At 36.3% G+C, this 18,526-nt stretch overlaps 1 protein-coding gene across 2 annotated transcripts in view; it reads left to right on the top strand.

The window, feature by feature from the left end:
* The window catches only part of MINDY3 (MINDY lysine 48 deubiquitinase 3), a 72,195-nt gene extending 54,242 nt beyond the window's left edge, over positions 1-17,953 (top strand). For both annotated transcript variants that reach the window (XM_069458669.1, XM_069458668.1), the window contains 4 exons: positions 7,569-7,641; positions 10,333-10,420; positions 14,108-14,179; positions 17,045-17,953. In XM_069458669.1, coding sequence (XP_069314770.1) covers positions 7,569-7,641; positions 10,333-10,420; positions 14,108-14,179; positions 17,045-17,194 — 383 coding nt within the window. In that variant the 3' untranslated portion in view covers positions 17,195-17,953. The remainder of the gene's footprint in view (positions 1-7,568; positions 7,642-10,332; positions 10,421-14,107; positions 14,180-17,044) is intronic.
* Positions 17,954-18,526: the final 573 nt, after the last annotated feature.

Below are 18,526 nucleotides of genomic sequence, written 5' to 3'. Positions count from 1 at the left end.
GTACATAACATTAAAATTAAGTAATGCCTTAAGTTCCATTGTAAATTACCAGGTAGAAACCCAAGTTGTTTGATCAGTGAACTCCTTGTGGACTCTTGAATAGATTCAATTATCTTTATGAATCTTGAAACTTTTTACTTTTAGGGAGCTGCTCTTTTCCTCTGAAAATTTGAGTCATGCAAATTCTAAAAATATATCTTTTTTCACACTACTTACTAGCAGTGTCATTTTAGGCTACTTTTAGGTCTGTAAATGTATTTTCTTAGAACTGCACACAGTTCTTAGATTATGAGTATTAACTCAATGTTGTAGAAAGCACTTTGCTCAGTGGTATTTTATAATGTGAGTAGGTAACTTTATAAATATGAGTTCCCTTCTCTGTACACCTCAAGTTAGTTGTTGCTCTACTTGGTGTGTTGACTTTGAGTTACCTTCTCTCCTTCCATTATGTTTCCCTAACTTCAGAAACATAAAAGGTTTTTTCCCATAATCTTTTAAACTTTTGGTAATACTTTATTCTAAATCTTTAGATAAGGAAGTGAAAGATCTTTCAATGCCTTTGGTTAAAAAAAAGAAAAATAGATAAGAAAGTAAAAGAGATTTATAACTTCACATTTCCGGCCGGGCGCGGTGGCTCACGCCTGTAATCCTAGCACTCTGGGAGGCCGAGGTGGGCGGATCGTTTGAGCTCAGGAGTTCGAGACCAGCCTGAGCAAGAGCGAGATCCCATCTCTACTAAAAATAGAAAGAAATTATATGGACAGCTAAATATATATATAGAAAAAATTAGCCGGGCATGGTGGTGCATGCCTGTAGTCCCAACTACTCGGGAGGCTGAGACAGCAGGATCCCTTGAGCTCAGGAGTTTGAGGTTGCTGTGAGCTAGGCTGACGCCACGGCACTCACTCTAGCCTGGGCAACAGAGTGAGACTCTGTCTCAAAAAAAAAAAAAAAAAAAAAAAAAAAAAAAAAAACTTCACATTTCCTCACCACTGAATGAAGTTAGCCTTAGAAAATCAACAACTTTAACTGGAATCAGTGCTGTGTGTAGCAGGTTGAATCATACAGTGGAAGGTGACCACTTATAATCATTCTCTCGCTGCTTTGAATCCTTCAATGGAAAATGTAGGAAATCAATAAATCATTTCTACCCCTAGATATTTTTAATATATTTTGAGCTAAGGATCAAACTTAACCAAAGAGGGTTTTTAGAAACAATAACAAGTGAATATGAAAATAAAATTGATATCAAATATATAATACAAGATTCAAGGAAATGATGTGATTCAAGTGAAATTAGCCCAAGATCTATCATGAAGACTTGAGGAGGGAAATATCACCTTGGCACATGGACGCAAAAAGAAAAAGGGATAAATCTATGAATATGGGTAGGAGATAGCAATTTATATACGAGGAAAAGCCAGCAAATATTTGGCTTGCATAGAAAGAGAGGGCACAAGAAAGATAATTAGGTAGAATTTACTAAAGAGAAGTAATGCTAGAGGCAAGGGGTTATTGGAATACCTAAGGAAATTAATTGTAAAGGCTTAGATTTATATTTTAAAGACATATATTTCAGAGAATGAGTTGAGCAATTTTGTATTCCTAAAGATTAAGACATATTCTGTTTTCTGCTATCTTGAACCCTTTTTTAAGATGCCTTCCTGTATGTACCTCACATTACTATGAAGAGTACCGCCTCACAATCATGCACATACACATATTATCTGGGGACATGTTTCTGCCCATACTGATATTAATTACACTGTAAGAGATAGGTTCCTTGTGAAATGGAATATAGCGTGAAGTATATAGTATGGCGTGATGGATAAACTTGGCATCTACCCGGAATTTCCAGTCAGGTCTCTGTAGTGCTGGTTTATGTTTGATTGGAAGCGACTGTCCAAGATAATAGTCGTGCCCTCATCCCTGTGTCAGGACTGCAGAACATTCCAACCTCAAAGCTACGGCTTTTGTGAAATCTGCTTTTGTAGATACCCCATGTTTGTTACATTGGTGAAAATTTTATTATTTTTTAAATTTCAGAATATTGAGTACAAACATTTTCGTTGCATGAATTACTTTTGCACAGTTTGAGTCAAAGTTATAAGCGTGTCCGGTGAAAATTTTAGAACCAAAACTAAAACTGTGAGTGAATTAGATTCGTGGGAAAGGGAACATACAAGGAGATAAGATCTTAAGGGGTAATAAGTGTAAATGAGTGAAGGCATCAAGAAATGCTGTCAGAGCACACGTAAGAGACCTAAACTTTAAAAAGCTAATGTTACGAGGCTGGTTAAAAAAATTCTGTCAATAATGCAAAGATACTAAAAAAAGGTTTTTAAAGTAAGAGACAGTTATTATAAGCAATAGATCTGTTTGCTTTTTGCAAATTTTTTAAATCATTAGGTAGCAGGCTTGTACAGTTTATTTTCTTTTACCAATTTACCAATGAAAATTAGAATTTCTTAGATTACCCAGACGGAAACATAATTTATAATCGTTGGCTATTCTTCAGAATGGAGTCATGAGAGATGCATATAAAACTAAATTTTCTGTGTTTCAATTACAGAAAGAAAATTATTGACTGAACTAAATGGTTTTCATCTACAGAGTGTTATGTGTCACAGCTTAGCAAGACTATAAAACTGAATTATTGAAAAAGGTTTAAAAATAGATTAATTTTTCATTTTTAGTCTTCAGTCACTTACAAACTAACGAGCTAATCTAGTGATGTGATTCCCTCCCCCGCAAATAGTATGCTTTTGTTTCAGGATGTAAGCAAATCAAGCCTTCTGAGAACGCTTAACATACTAACAGTTCTCACAAGCATCTGGGCAGTTGCAGTTGCCATTTAGCAGAGGCTGGGTTGGGGACAATTATCCTTTGTCACCCTCCTCAGAGTACTTGTAGAGCAGTTGACCTGGAGACAAGCAGGATGAAAGAATTCAAGTTCTGGTTCCCACAAGTATTTTTGTTTCTTTATCTCACTCCCCACGTATCTGACAGTTACGTAGACCTGTAATAGCACTGTTATCACTGTGCCTCAGGCACATTATGAATTAAATGGACTTGTGCCGGCTAATCAGCATTTACAGAATTACCTCTATGAGACCACATCTTCTAAACAAGTGACTTGGTATTGATCTTTTGGGCCATAAACCTGGTTTATAAGTGGGGACCTGTTTAACAATAATAACTGTTAGCATTTGCATGGAAGGGTAAAATTTATAAAGCGTTTTAACTCTGTGATCTCATTAAAACCTTGTCATAAACCTAGGAGATAGGTAGGGATTATTATCATGGTTTTGTTCTTAAGAAAACCAAGTTTGTGATGGTTTGAGTCACTTCTCCAGAGCCACATACCTGAGGGTGAGAACCAAGAGTAGATTCTAGCTGTTTACTAGGAGATAGAACAGTATTGCCCTCTTTCTACTACCAATATCTTTTTTAAAAGCCAAAGTCACACAGAGGTAATTTTTAACCTAAGTTTCTGTAGAACTGTTACTCTTAATTTAGTGGAATAAGGATTGGATATTGATTCTTTTTCTAGCTGAAAAATTAGAATAATCTTCATGTCAGATTCTTTAAAAAAGCTCCGTATGTACAAAATAAGGTAAAAAATGTATTTTTGAACTGTTAATTTCTCACTTGGAATATTACCAAAATCTTAATTTCAGCAGGACCTTGATATATTGCCTCTAATTACTTGGTTTAGTTTAACGAGAAATCCCAAATTCAGAAATGGCACTAAACACTAGTATGTGTGCTTAGAGCCTAAAGAGAATCAGCTACGAGGCCTGTGCAGTGTCACACGTGGGTTTTACATAAAGTCCTTTGTTTATTTTTTTTGGCATCTGGATGTGTGCTTTGTATTTGGGCATATGTTGTATCAGAGTCTTTTTTAAAATAATGATAAAAAGAATAGGAATGGAGGTAGTTTGATCTATGTGATCAATGACACTGGACAACAGAGGAATTGTGTAATGTCTCCACATGCCAGCAGGTGGCTCCATCTCTGTTTCCCCTCCCTAACTCTGTGATATTGGGCAACTTCCTGACCTTAGTTTTCTCATCTGTAAAACGAACTTAATATCTACTTTATGTGATTTATCAAATACTCGATAAATTGGCTTTATTGTTGTTTAAACAATTAAAAAATGGTGGCATGGAAGTTATTCCATAATCTCCAAAGATACTGATGGGTTTTGGGTTTTTTGGTTTTGTTTTCTTCTTTCTCTATCTTTCTCCTGCCCCATCCCCACCCCCTTCTTAAAATTATATCTCAGGAAGCAACACCGTTTAGGCAAGGGAGAAATACTTTGACTTATATTTTAGCCACTTAAGAAGTAGCATCAGTATATCGATGGCTATCTTTTGTGTGAATGATTTCAGTGTGTGCTTTTTTTAAATCTTCAAGAATAATTGTACTGTTGCAGATATAGATTGAGTTTGATAGACTCTAATCCCAAGACATTTTCTAGAATTGCTTCTTGTTTGTCTTGTCTGTCCCTTCTCCATGAAGGCTGCTCCCTGTGTCCTTGCAGCGGCGTTTCCTCCCTCTTGTCCCTGCCGTCCTCCGTCATCGCTGTTTCTGTCGGGCAGCCCCAGGCCACGTTTCTCTATCTTCTGCCACCATGTGTTGTTTGTTTTGCAATGTTTCCGTCACATAACAAAAGTGAATTTGCAGGACAGGCATAAAGTAGGTACTCGTCTCTCTCTCAGCTTCATACTTAAAGTTCCCAAAGCTGTTTATGGATGAACTAGGGATCCACATGAACCAACCAGCAGTCAGACCACATCAAAAACACCACAGAAAGGTAGAAATGTCTGACTTCACCTTGGGGCAGAGGTCACGCACTGTTTTTAATAGGAGTATATATTAAATTGTTGGTCTATATTACTAAAGTATAATACAACATTTAGTAAAAAAAAAAAAAAAATTGAATTATCATTTGACTAAAACAAACAATATTAAATCCTACTTAATTAAATCTTAATTTTTTTTATTCCCCAGAAACTATTCCTTAATCTTTCAGAACAGAAATCATGATTGCTCTAGCTTTCCTTTTAAAGTCCAACTGTGGTTTCTTCACAATTATGAAATGGGTATCTTATCCACAAAATTGCTAGATTACTTCCACACTCTACCCCAGTGTACTCTGCAGCATTGAGTGTTTCCCTTCCCCTCTACCTCTGGGAGCCGGACACTTAACAATATGACTCGCTCCTGGTAAAAAACTTTTAAATAAACAGCTATTTTTCTTCTTTCAAATATTGTAAAACACCATCTAGCAGGATGAGAGTATTTGCACAGTAGCTGTGTCCCATCCTAGCTGCTCCCAACTCACATTCCCCATCGTTTGAGTGTCAGTGGCTACAGCAGTCTGTTTTGTATTCACTTAGATAATGTACCGATGCATTCAGGTTCTACTTCTTAGATCTGCTTAACTACTCGACACATTGTGCTCTCTCAGATGTCCTTTGCTGTTGGTCCTGAGGTCATCTCATGGCGCTCCTTCCATCTTCCCTAGGGATTTAGTTGTCTGAGTGCTAGATGACCTAGCTTTCATCTATTTTTAGACTTACGGATTTGGTTCTTTTTCGAAAGAATGTATTTTTGTAGGTATGAGTGAATAAAGTAACATTTCACATGTTCTACAAAAATAAGCGATTTTGAAATCTTTTAATATACCCAAAGTTAGAAGTCTTTGAAGATCATATTACACCTCTAGTTTTAAAATACTAAATGTACAAAATGTAGAGTCACTGACTTGTTGCAGCTATTGTTGTATTTACGAATGTCTGTGTTTGAGTTATAAATCTCATAGGTACCTTAAAAATGTTTTAGAATATTCAAGCTTGAGGTTATTATATGTAAGTTAAGTATGGTGTTAAGAAGGTTACTTTGTGTCTTTGTACAACCAATTAGCTCTTTCTGGGGAGTGGGAGCTGGATTTCAGGTTATGGTTTCTGAGGGTAAAGCTGCCAGCCTTTACAAAATACATGCCATCCAGTACTCCTGAAGAACGTTACACTGGTTAAGCATCCCTAATCCCAAAATTTTGAAATCCTCCAAAATCCAAAACTGTTTGAGTGCCAACATGGTACTCAAAGGAAAGGCTCATGGACCATTGGAGCATTCCAGATTTTGGATGCTCACCCAGTATGTCTGCAACTATTCCAAAAGGTGAAAAAACCCGAAATCCAAACCACTTCTGGTCCCAAGTATTTTGGATAAGGGAGACCACCCTGTAATATCAAGTGGATATTCACGATAGCCCATAAACACAGAAACCTATCCAGATAATTGTTCCTGTCTGCTGGTGGCCATGTAAAGCCCTTCTCACAATTAGCAGTTCTGAGCTTTTACCTATGACCTAAGTGAGCAAAATAAATAAATTTTCTCTACCTTTCAGACTCAAAGCTAAGCTCACAAAAGCTTGAGTGTTTTTACAAGTGCCTTCAACAAGGTCTTCTGTATTCTTTATACCTCAAAGTATGGGTAACTTGACAAATTGGAATTATTTTAACCCCTCACTTTAAAAAATAGTACATTTTTAATTATCCTAAATGATTTGTAGCCTTTTAGTCAAGGCCAATCTGTCTTCAAACGGGTAAATAGCTTATGTTTAAGAAAAGACCTTTCTACAATTATAACCTATTTGTTTTCTTTCTGATAGAGACAGTGTACAATTCCACATACTGAAAGAGCAACTGCACACTGTACGCTGTAGTGTGATTAGGAGAAGGGCTTTTAGACATCTTGTTCTCCATGCAGTATTTTTTTTTTCCTTATTCATCTAATCCCTGAAAAAGACATTGTGTTGGAAGCTGATTGAAAGCTGAGATAGTCGTCAGAAATGAGTAAATGAATAGGGGAACTTGGACACTGAACATTTAAGGGAACAAACAAGTTGCTTGTTTAAAACTGTTATTCAGAGTGTGGGCCATTTGCCAATGCTTTTTCCTCATCAAGTCACAAAGAAAAAAAAAAAAAACACAAATATTTTCCATAAAATGCTCATCATTAAGATTGACTTTGCATTTCAACTCTGAATTTTTTGGCTTCTCTTTAAATTGCCAAGTCTGTTATGGGATGTCTTTCCTTGCTCTTATATTGTCAGTTAACTAAATAACATTGTGACAAAAGGAATGTGTTGGTAAAGAATTATTTTAATTGGATTTTTTAATGGGAATGTAAAGGTTCAGTCTGTTTATGGAACGATTATCTAATTACTAAATTATCATAATTTTAGGTAGAAAAAACTTTTTACCCATTAAATTTGTGATAAGAAATAATATGTAACTTCCATTGGCATTCTCAGGGTATGGTTAACGTTTTTATTTGAAACTAACCTTGACAATAAATCTTTGCCTATGTGCCCAAAAAACTAATATGAGAGTGTATCTGATAATAATAGGCATTGTGCCTAAAATAAACTTAATACACTATTCCTTAACTCTTTTTATCTTTTTTATGTGATTTTTCCTGAAATCTTAGCAACAATAGTATTTCTTGAAGTAAATTCTTATTTCAAGTTTATTCTGATTTTTTTCGCCCCCAGATAATGGATTCATACCTGATTCACTTCTGGAAGACGTGATGAAAGCGTTGGACCTTGTTTCAGATCCTGAATAGTGAGTTAAATCCAGAAGTGCTATTTAACCAACTCAGAAAGATTCCATTAAATTTAAGACATATTGCACATTTGTGCCTTTTTAAATCTCAATCTGCATATACGAAGCATAGCAATTTATATAAAGCAAAGATGTAGGAAGAAGCTAGACTAACCCAACATTATAGCATAGAGTTGACATATGTAAAGTGAGCTTCCTTTCCCACCCCGCACTTACTGTATTGCTTTTTTTTTTTTTTTTACAAAGGGTAAAAATATGTCTTTTTCTATAAACTTTAAATATAATTTTTGTCTGTGCAAAGACTTTTCCATGTTTTTAGCATTTTATGTATCTTTAGTAGCTTCAGTTAAAGTAATGACAGTTCTGTATAATGTAGTATTGTTAGTTGTCCTGCTTAAATAACCAGCAGGCCTCTGACATTTCCTTTTTATTTAAAAGATCATCAAAAACATGAAACTTTTCTAAATGATTAAATCAACTGATCTGAAACCTTTGTGAGTAACTGCAACATGTTGGAGAATAGGGTTTTTCAGTATTGCCTTAGTATCTTGTCATTGTCTTCATTCTCAGTTATGTTTTATACATTGTTACATCTATAACTTCCTTCATAGATTTAGGATCTTTAGTTCTTATCCCTGAGAAACTAACTTTCTTGTGAAGTAAATACACATGTACTAAACAAATATGGAAATAAAAAGATCACCTAGGATCTATACTAATTTTTTTATGTACAACCGGTTTTCTGAAAATGAAAAAACTTTAGCTTATAAAAGAAAATGAAAGGGTTTAGGAAGAACAGCATGAAACATTGGTATACACGGTTTGTAGAACTTGGTCCTATTCTGTTTTTAAATAAGTTCAGGCATGTTTTGTTTGAAAGTATGTAAGACATATAAACATTTATAAACTAATCATATCTGAATTAATATGTCTGTTTTTCTACGTAGAGCTGGGATTTCATCCATTCTTAATTGTTTTCAACTTAGAGGAGAAATTAAGAGTGGAACTGGTCTAATAAATAATAGTAATTACTATATTTCCTCTAGGCCAATTTCCAAGTAGAGACCATGTTGTTTATACTGCTCTACTTTACAAAAGAGAGTTGAACTCAAGTAATTTTGGTTACTGACGATTCTTAGGAAAGAAGAAAAAGGTTTTTTCTTTGTTTTTTTTTTTTTTGTGTTTTTCAAATTTTTATATATCATCTACCTAATTTTTCTGTTTCTTCAGAGTAAATAACATACCTTGAATTGTCAAGTTTCTACAATGGATTCAGTCAGGTTGTTTTTTCTAGAACTAGCGGAAAGATTGGACTGAGTTACTCACTTTGTACTTTGGCCTAGTCACGTTTATAGTATGTGAGGGCCCGTAGCCTCACTGGGCTATTCTAAGGACGAACTAAATTAAATGTTAAATATAATATGACCTTGCCTTCATTTGTTTCATGTCATAATCTTCTGGCCTCACTCAGACCCATTACATTGCCACATCCTCTGTATAGTGTACTTGGAGATACATCCTGGCCATAGGAGTAATGATAGCCTGTAGGCCCACTTAAGGATCTTGCAGGGCCAGTACTATGTGTCACTTAGTAGTATGATGCAAGCTGGTCCAGGGGTTTCCAGGAGACAAGGCTACTTGAGCACAGATGCAACTTTCGTAAACCTTAGAGTTTCCCCTTACAAGCAGAGCTTATCCTCCTTTTATGAAAGACACGCCTGGTAGCTGACCCAGGCTGAATCCAGTTGTAGGAACAGGAGGGGGCAGATCCCCCGCACTCTGAGACGGTGCCTAAACTCATTTTTGATGTCCACTGTAAGGGGAGAGGTCGCTCCTGGGGAATTTGGTGAACTAGGACTATCTGAAACCCCCAAATGCAACACTTTGCGTGTTGTATGATAAGATAGATGTAACTTGACATTTATAGTTTGAGATGACATGGAGGAAAAAACTGTTCTAAAGACCATTTTCAGTTTTAAACCCTTCAAACTGCGGTGTACTTTTCTCTGCTGCCTTTCTAGCAACACCTAGCACCAGCCTTGGTACAGCCTGTACACCAGCCTATACATTACAGTATAATGTAAAGGCTGTGCAAAGCATCATTCGCTTTAAGCTGCTGCTGGACCAATGAAATACATACCATGTACTGTCATTCACTATAATGTAGTTCTTGAGAATTAAGTTACCTTGTCTAAGAATTTTAAGCCTTTATCTTACTTAGTTCTTGAAAGTAAGCTTTTTAAGAGATGTTTTTATCTGCTGCACCACGGCCTTTTGAGGCTATTTCTTTTTCTCATTGGGCTTAAACATTTTCTGTAGTTAAATGCCTCATTTGACTGTTCAAGTCAGGCATACCTATGAAGCAGAGAATTTGCCTTTGGGAGGTTACAAGCCTGAGTTTATAAGCCTTGGTTTTTAAATTGCTTTACCTAATAAGGAACAATATTCCAAAGTCGTCGTCATAATTTAAATTTTAAATAGTAACAGATTACTCTAGTTTAAAAATAACCAAGTTTTGGCAAATTAGATGTCATTCCTGTGTATTTGTCATTAAGGTTCTAAAAAGAACACTCTTAGGATTTTTGGCAGTCAAATGTGTTATAGTACCAGTAATTTAATCATGAAAGAAGAAAAATAAGTTTTTTTTTCCTTTGGTATCCACTGTTTTTCTTTTTTTTTTTCTCCCCATAGTATAAATCTCATGAAGAATAAATTAGATCCAGAAGGATTAGGAATCATATTATTGGGTCCATTTCTTCAAGAATTTTTTCCTGATCAGGTAACATAGTTGAGGAAATATATTTATTGTTTTGTTCTATTGGGATAATCACCTGTAATTGTTTCAGCATTCTTTTCCTACTCCTTTAAACTGTCCTAACACACAGGTATGAGACTGAGCAAGCACCATTATGTAAAGACCTTCCCGTACAGAGAGGGCAGAGGGTATGTGTGTTCCCATGTAGTCACGCAGCGCTTTGGGCGGGAGGGTGGCAGAAGCTAGTGCTTCCAGCAGTGTATACATATGGCGATACAGAGGGTACGCCTCAGAGGTAGGTGGAGGAAAAGAAGAAGATTCTCTTTCTCTACTCCCACCTTCATTGTCCTTCTCTCAAGCAACTACTGTTAATAGATTGGTGTGTATCTTTTGGAACTTTTTAAATACTTGAAAAGAATGTACAGGTGCCTATAGGTAGTGGGCCTGAGTGCCCGGAGAATTTCAGTTGAGTGGAAGAACCACCTTTGCATGGAGCTGGGGCCCATCCTAAGATCTCAGTTATTAGGAATCTACATTAGTCTCAATACTGGTGAGTTATGTCTGCGTCACTGGCAAGCCAGCACCTGTCTGGTCTTCTTTGTTTCCTGTCTAATCTGTGAAGGATTTTACCACTAAATCGTTTAGCTATATAACATCACGGTCATTTCATCAGATATCAGTATAGTTTAAATTGAAGTTCATTATTTCAAAAGAAATGCCAATTTCTATGCTACCTGTATTTATAAGAGAAGTATATTGACAATTAGAAGTTATTTTTAAAAATAGGGTAGAAGGAAAATTTCAAAATACAACTTAAAGTTAAAGACGTAATTGTTAATTTAATGTCTGTGATTTAAATTATCTTTCACAGATTAGAGAGTATTATTGCCAATCTTGGTTACTGAAAAAGGAACCTATATTTTCTAAACCTGTATCTATTTGTGGCAGCTATTGTGAATTAAGGAAATGAGTTTAAGGTAAAGTTCAAAAAGTACCTAAGGATGTCACAACATAGGCTACTGGACTTTTTAAAACTTGGGCAGATGTTTCATGAAAAACTAGATTATAGTTTCTGATGATATTAGAAAGACTCAATGGGATACAGTATCCTATTTTTTGTTCACATTCCAACTACTAGGGTTTTTTTGAGAGTTCATGTTTGGAATCTAATATGTTTTCAATGTCTTGATAAATGCTTAATAAATTACAGGGCTGTAAACTTGTGAGGCAGCATTTTAATTATTGTATGTCAAGTTTGCTGTCCAAACATGTGATAGAAATTGATTTTCTAGTTATGAATATAACAAAAAGATAATATTCCTGTTTGTTTTTAAACTTAATTTGGGGAAGATTTTGAAAAATGTATGGTAAGTGTAAAAGTGAGACAGTTACCCACTTTTTTGAAAGTATATATCTTATATTTAGTTAATGGCATGATCTCACTTATAACTTATTACAGTTTAAAGAATTAATATTTTACTTGGAGCATTCCTTGAGGGTAGTAAGAGTGTTTAAGTGACCTTCTCTTTGACCTACAACAGATTTTGCCAGTTGGTTGTCCTATTTGTTTCCTCCAAGTTGCATCTCTTACTTCCTTTGTGCTATTCTGAACGAACTCTGCATCCAAGCCTGGTCTGTCTCGTTGCCTCTGTATAGTGCAGGCTCTTTCCTCAGCCGAAGCAGGTGATCCTGCTCTTGGTTACCTCTAGAGTCTCCAAGAATTTGTCAGAAATGCAAAGTCTCAGGTCCCTCCCCAGACCTAGTGAATCCAGAACTTTGGCCTCCGTCCGCCTCACCTGTGGGGCTGATCCGTACACCTCACTCCCGAGCTGCTTTAGAGGAAGAATTGTCACATTCCCATGTCTTCCCATCCTGTAAGAGCTCAGGCTCCCTCTGTGTCACAGATCTTTTCTGGTTGTGGCCCACACCACTACTGTCCTCTTTCTCTGTAGTCACAAAATGCATAGTGACTCACTCATTTTTGTCCATTAATCATATACTGCTTTGTACCCGAACAAACCAATGTAGTGATAACTCAGTAAAGTTGCAAAACTGGTGTGAGACAGACAGCCAGAAAAATGTTTATCTAACATCAGGCATCTTTATAGATGCTTCAGTTCCCTGAGGTTAAAGGCTGTTGCAGGGGGAAAAAGTGGGAATATTCATAACATTTTCAAGGCACTTTGTTTATAGTAAGAGTAGCCAAAGCAGCTACCGTTTATTAAGCACGTACTGTGCACCAGGCCCTGTGTGCCTTAGACATTAAGTACTATTATTTTCCCCACTTTAGCAGTGAGGTAACTGAGGATTAGAGAATGTAATTGTTTGTTATACAGCTAACTACTAAGGGGCCCACTCAGGAGTCCAACCCCAGCTTCAAAGCACTTTACTGTTGTTTTACCTACCTATTGTGGTTATTTCTCTGCTTCATGCCACTTGTTAATTACTGGAAATAGAGAATATAAATTATTTTTTAGCTAAACAGTCAAGAGCCCAGTGATTTATCTAAGTAACTCATTGCATTGAGTCACAATTAAGGAAATGAGCAAATTATTTTTCTATTTTAGGTGAAACACAAAAAATTATAAGAAAAGAGGAAGGGGAGAGAACGGCATTTTAGCGAGGAGTTAAAAAAAAAAAAAACCCACAAAAGGTCTTTTCATGGGAAAATGAGTCATATGCTTGTCTCAAACAGAATTCAGAAAGGTGAATAGTTGGAGATAAGACTGAGTTATTTTAGGATTCATGGTTGCAGATCACAGAACGCCAGCCTGAAATGGCTGAAATGAGAAGAGAAGAGACGAATGGAAGGAGCAGCTCCCTGGAGAAGTCTCTCCACCTCCCATCCTCTCTCTGCAGTGGCTACATTCTGTCAGCCCATCTCTCTCTCGGAGCTGAAGCCACAGTTGCGAGGAGCTGTCTTCCCTTAGTTCCACTGGGAATAAATTCTAAGGAGGGATGGAGGATCAGCACAGGTGACTCAGGCAAAGGCCTGAGAGAAATCTTGAGTGGGGCCATTCTATTCGTGGCTTCGAATGCTAAGTTAAGACAGTTGAACTTGAGCTTCAGCTAATTGAAAAGCAAGGTTTAGTCTTTAGTGATTTATAAGATATCCTTTGTTTATTGAATATTATTATTAAAGTCTCTTAGAGCACTATAATTATGGGTTTTCATTTCTCACAATGCCCTTTTCACTACAAGCTGACGATATTCAAATATTTTATTGGATATCTTTTTGGGATGAAAACCCCTAATTCATTGTCGTGGGTGACATTGGAAGTATTTTGCATGTGTATTTGTGGTCTGAGTAAAAGTGATACTATTGCTCTCTCCTGTTTATTGCGAGGAACAAATTATTTACAAAGAGGAAAAGCAGATTTAAGAAATACTTTTGTTTTAGAAGCTTGACCTTTAAAAAACACTTACAGTGATGCATGCACATAGTTCAAAACATAAAATAAGCTACTGCAGAAGAGCTTCCACTGGACACACCCCCCTTTCCCTACTGTCCTGTCTCTTCAGAAGCAACTATTGGAGCTTCAGAACTTTCTGGCAGTTAATTCCACAAATCTAAATGTCTTGTTTTAGTAAATGAGTCCCCAATCACAGGATGAGGATTTAAAAACTTGTATTTTACTTTCGGTTGCTAATTAGAAATTGCCTGATACAAAGATATAATTTAAAGTGTTAATAGTACTTTATTTATAATAGGGCTCCAGTGGTCCAGAGTCTTTTACTGTCTACCACTACAATGGACTGAAGCAATCAAATTATAATGAAAAGGTATGATAATCCACGTAGTACTGTGTCTTCACCCGGGTGATGAAATAAATATGTGAGTATGTAACAGTGTGGGATTCCCATACACTTGCTACCTAAAGAGATTATTCCAGGAGTCTCTTTATGATCACAACACATTTTAGAAGTGGTTGCCTTTAGACTTGACCACTATATAATACTCTACATTGGACTTTGGAGCAGTAGTTTCACTGGGACAAATTAACTACTTCTTCATACATACGATTGCCCTTGGCTATCGATGTATGTGTTTGTAAATCAACCTTATAGCTCGTCCAATACAAAATTACTGATCCATTTAAATGGAAAAAGGGATAACAGATTTGTGATTAAGAAAAATACTTTAAGTTTCATGCCATCTTATGAAGCATTATCTGTATATCCCCATTTTACAGAGGAGGAAATTGAAGCACAGAGAGGTAAGCAGCTTGCCCAAGGTGACACAGCCACGGGGAGAGAGACCTGGGAGTGAAACTTGGGTAGTTTCAAGCTCAGAGCATGCGCTCTTAACCCATTTTGCTCCGCTCCTTTCCTTTGTGATCATTGACAAAAGCACACAGTGATTCTCTGCTGGGCCATCTCACCTGCTTTAAAGCAAAGGTTTGGTTTCCCCGATTGCCCCTTTTTGATTACATATTAGCATGGTGTACACATATGTCTGTGATGTTGCATCTAGTCAGGTAAGTCACAGTAGGTATAGCTAATATTGGAAGGAATAATGCCTAACTTTTTAACTTCATCTACCCATGCTAGTTTTGTAAGTATCTACATTGAGGATGGCTACAGAAAATACATCATAATGTAAATTAAATACATAATTTTGGTCAGGACAACTGTAATAGACTGTATATTTTCTTATAAAAATAAAAGTACATTTTAGTTTCACTAGGCCCTAAAATCTTTTCACACGAATATAATTTGATACATATAGTAGCAAAGAATATAAATTATGAGTAAGAAAATTTGGATGCTATTTCCTAATGTGTATTACTGAGTGCTTCATCTAGATTTTGAAGTTTTACATAGCTTTGTAATAGGAGGTACTCTGTAGGCCCTGATTATTCACCTACACAATCCCTGCAAGGTAGATCAGTCAAATATTATCCGTATTTTACAGATGAGGCATCTGAGACAGGGAGATTAAGTGACTCACCCAGGGTCACACAGCAAGTCATTGGCAGAGCAGGGATTGGAACTGAGTTCCTGATTCCCAATCCTGTCCTTGGTCTGCTTGGCCCCGCTACCTGTATATAGTAAGTTTTCGAATCATGCTCGTGACAAGCATCTGACATACTAACAAAAAGATCAGAAATCAAAAAAGATGAAATATTAACATGACACTAGTACGTAACAACTCTCCAGGAAAGCATGTGTGTCATTAAGTTACTCGGGAGCTAGAAATATGATAGACTGCATGGTTAGGGACTATTATCAAAGGAAACAGACCAAAGGAGAATGCTGGCTAGTTGAGGCCACTAGGGGGTAGGTCACAGTACCTTGTTCTGATGCTGTGAGCACACGGAGTCCTTTGTGGAAGATAGGATCTGTCGCATCTGTTAGGTGTGATAACTGGAGTTATACTCCTCGTGTATAACTTGTCAAAAAAGGACGTTTTGCTTTGGGTAATTGAAAAGTGGGAGTTCTAGATTTAATAGTAAATTTATATAATAGTAGAAACAAACTAATATATTAACCAAAAAAAAAAGAGGCAAAAAGAATGTATTTCACATTCAAGTATGTCTTTAGAGCTTCCTAAAAAAACCCAAGTATCTGATCTAGTAATATAAAATTCTATTCCTGAATTTAATGTGCTTTAAAGGCAACCACCATTTAAGGCTAATGAAGTTGTTTCTTTTGGCTCTTTAGGCAAATAGCTTATGGCTTTTATTTTGGAAGAACATAATTACAATCATGTGTATCAGCCAGGGAATGTGTAAAAGTAATTATACATACTTTGGAAGAAGGCAGTCTGTATGTGTTCCTTTTGAATTATAAATTATCAGAATTTCTCTAGGTACAAAAAGAAATTCATGACCAAGGGGTGCTTTAATGTCTGTCTACAGTCAGTCCTCATTAATGAGTTAGAGGTTTTGTTGATTTGTTATGTCCAAAATACTTTTAAATTTTGTACATTAAGCAGAATAGAATATTTCCTGCTATTTGCCAGCTTGTTTATACGATCATTGCCACTGCATATAAAGTACCTGGTTAGTTTCATCTATCAACTTCTTTCTATTTGATTTTTGTTTCTGTCCTGACATCCCTTTTAATGTTTTCTCCATGATTTTTCATGCTGTACAAAGGATTCATGAATTGCATTCAGAAATATTTGATACAATAATAGCCAGTTGTTTTCAGCTCTGAAAATTCAGTACTCAAAAGGAGAAAGTAAACTCTTTCTCAGAACAAATAGCTATTTCTATTACAGCTTTCCATTTCTAGTCCAGCTTTCCATTTCATGAGGCAGCACGGGCCTCCAAGTGCCTCGGTAGTAAAGCAGGAGGACCTATGTAAATACGACATAGACGTACTATGTCGCATAAAAGATCACTTTGGAAATAATATATACTATTGGAAAGAAGTTTTAAATTGTTTCATCATTCACATCTACTTCTTAAATCATCTTGAATTATAAAAATCACCTAGTCCGCTAGCAGTTAAAATTTGTGTTGCCCTCTCGTTTACGAATCTATTTTCACATTAACCAGATATGCTTGCTCATAATTTCTGTCAAAAGTCCCCTAGGAAACAATCTGTAACGCCTTACTGGCTAGCCCGTAAAACCTGTTTGCATTCCACGTAAGCATTTGCTAAGACTGTGGCTTGACCTCGGTGGCTTTATTTTAACAGGTCATGTATGTAGAAGGGACTGCAGTTGTTATGGGTTTTGAGGATCCCATGCTACAGACGGACGACACTCCTATTAAACGCTGTCTCCAAACCAAATGGCCATACATCGAATTACTCTGGACCACAGATCGCTCTCCTTCACTAAACTAATTTGCCTAAGTATTTATAAGGAAGATCATCGTACCAGATGTTAAAGAGGCATTCAAGACTGGCAATTGGCTAAAGTAAGCTCAACACTGATATCACTGATTAACTGTAAATAACAATTAAAAACACTTTTTCAGTGTTTAAGATATGTTTAAATTATTCTAAAGATTTATGTTAAAGGTTATCCTATTTTAACCCTTTGTGTGAAATTTACTAGCAAAATTAAGCTTTAATCAAAGTTCATCACTTTCGCAGTCAGGTTAATTGGTCATTTACTTATCAAATATATATTGCCTATCAAAGTTGTCATTTATAAATTTCTACTGTTGGGTTTTATCTCATCCAGGCACATTTTATTGTTTGAATGATTCTGGCTTTTAATCTTTCGGCCTCCACACCGAAATGCACAGAAGGGGTGTTATTTCTTGTCTACAGTATCTTTGGCCCCAGAGCCTTTGGCCATTGACTTAACTCCGGCATGTTTACAAAAAGTAGAACTCTAAAGGAACATTACCATTTATTCACAGATGCATAGGGGATGTATTTTAATAAAACACTAGAAAAGAGAATCTGATAGTCTTAACACTGTTAACTTTTACTGTATTGCCAAATACACTCTTCCAAATTTGTCCCCACAGCCCTGTAAGCCAGCTTCCTTGTATATTTATAAATGTGCTAAACGCATGAGAACATCTGTTATTACATTAGTATATTGCATTATTTATTATGACCCGAGTTGATGGCCTCAATAAAGAATTTTTTTAACTCTACCCTTCCTTGCATTTTTTTCATATGAGTGGCCCAAAATAAACAAATACATACTTTTAAATGTTTCTACCCCACACCCCTGAGAGAGCACAGCGTACAACAGATGACTGATGTACTCATGCAGGACCTTGAATAAGAGACCAAACGTTACGCTTACCCAAGAGCTCAGCTGACTCAGCCAGGCAGCAGCAGGAGAACGTGGGGGGCAGCTGTCCTGACCAGGGAGCAAAGATGCAGATGGTTCATCCTGTTGAGAGAGATTTGCTTTATTGTGATAGGTTTTTTCCAGCAACTTAAAATCAGAATAGCCAGAAATACTCTCTTTTCTTCACTTTTGCAGGAGACGGTTACTATCCTCTTTATGCCTTTCAGAACTGAATGTTACCTTCAACAGTATATTTCCTCTGTGAATTTGTTTGGACTCTTATTTGTATACACACAAGATAACTACGTGGATGATAACATAAGAAAAAGCGGCACGAGATTTTAGGTATAACTTTACCCAGATTACAAATTTCTGAAACTCCAGTTTCCTAATTCTAAATTCTGCAAGGATTATGAGAAAGC

Source organism: Eulemur rufifrons, chromosome 25 (assembly GCF_041146395.1).
Source record: "Eulemur rufifrons isolate Redbay chromosome 25, OSU_ERuf_1, whole genome shotgun sequence".
NCBI classification, from domain to species: domain Eukaryota; kingdom Metazoa; phylum Chordata; class Mammalia; order Primates; family Lemuridae; genus Eulemur; species Eulemur rufifrons.
The sequence above is the reverse complement of the archived record's forward strand: the minus strand, read 5'-3'. Positions and strand labels throughout refer to the sequence as shown.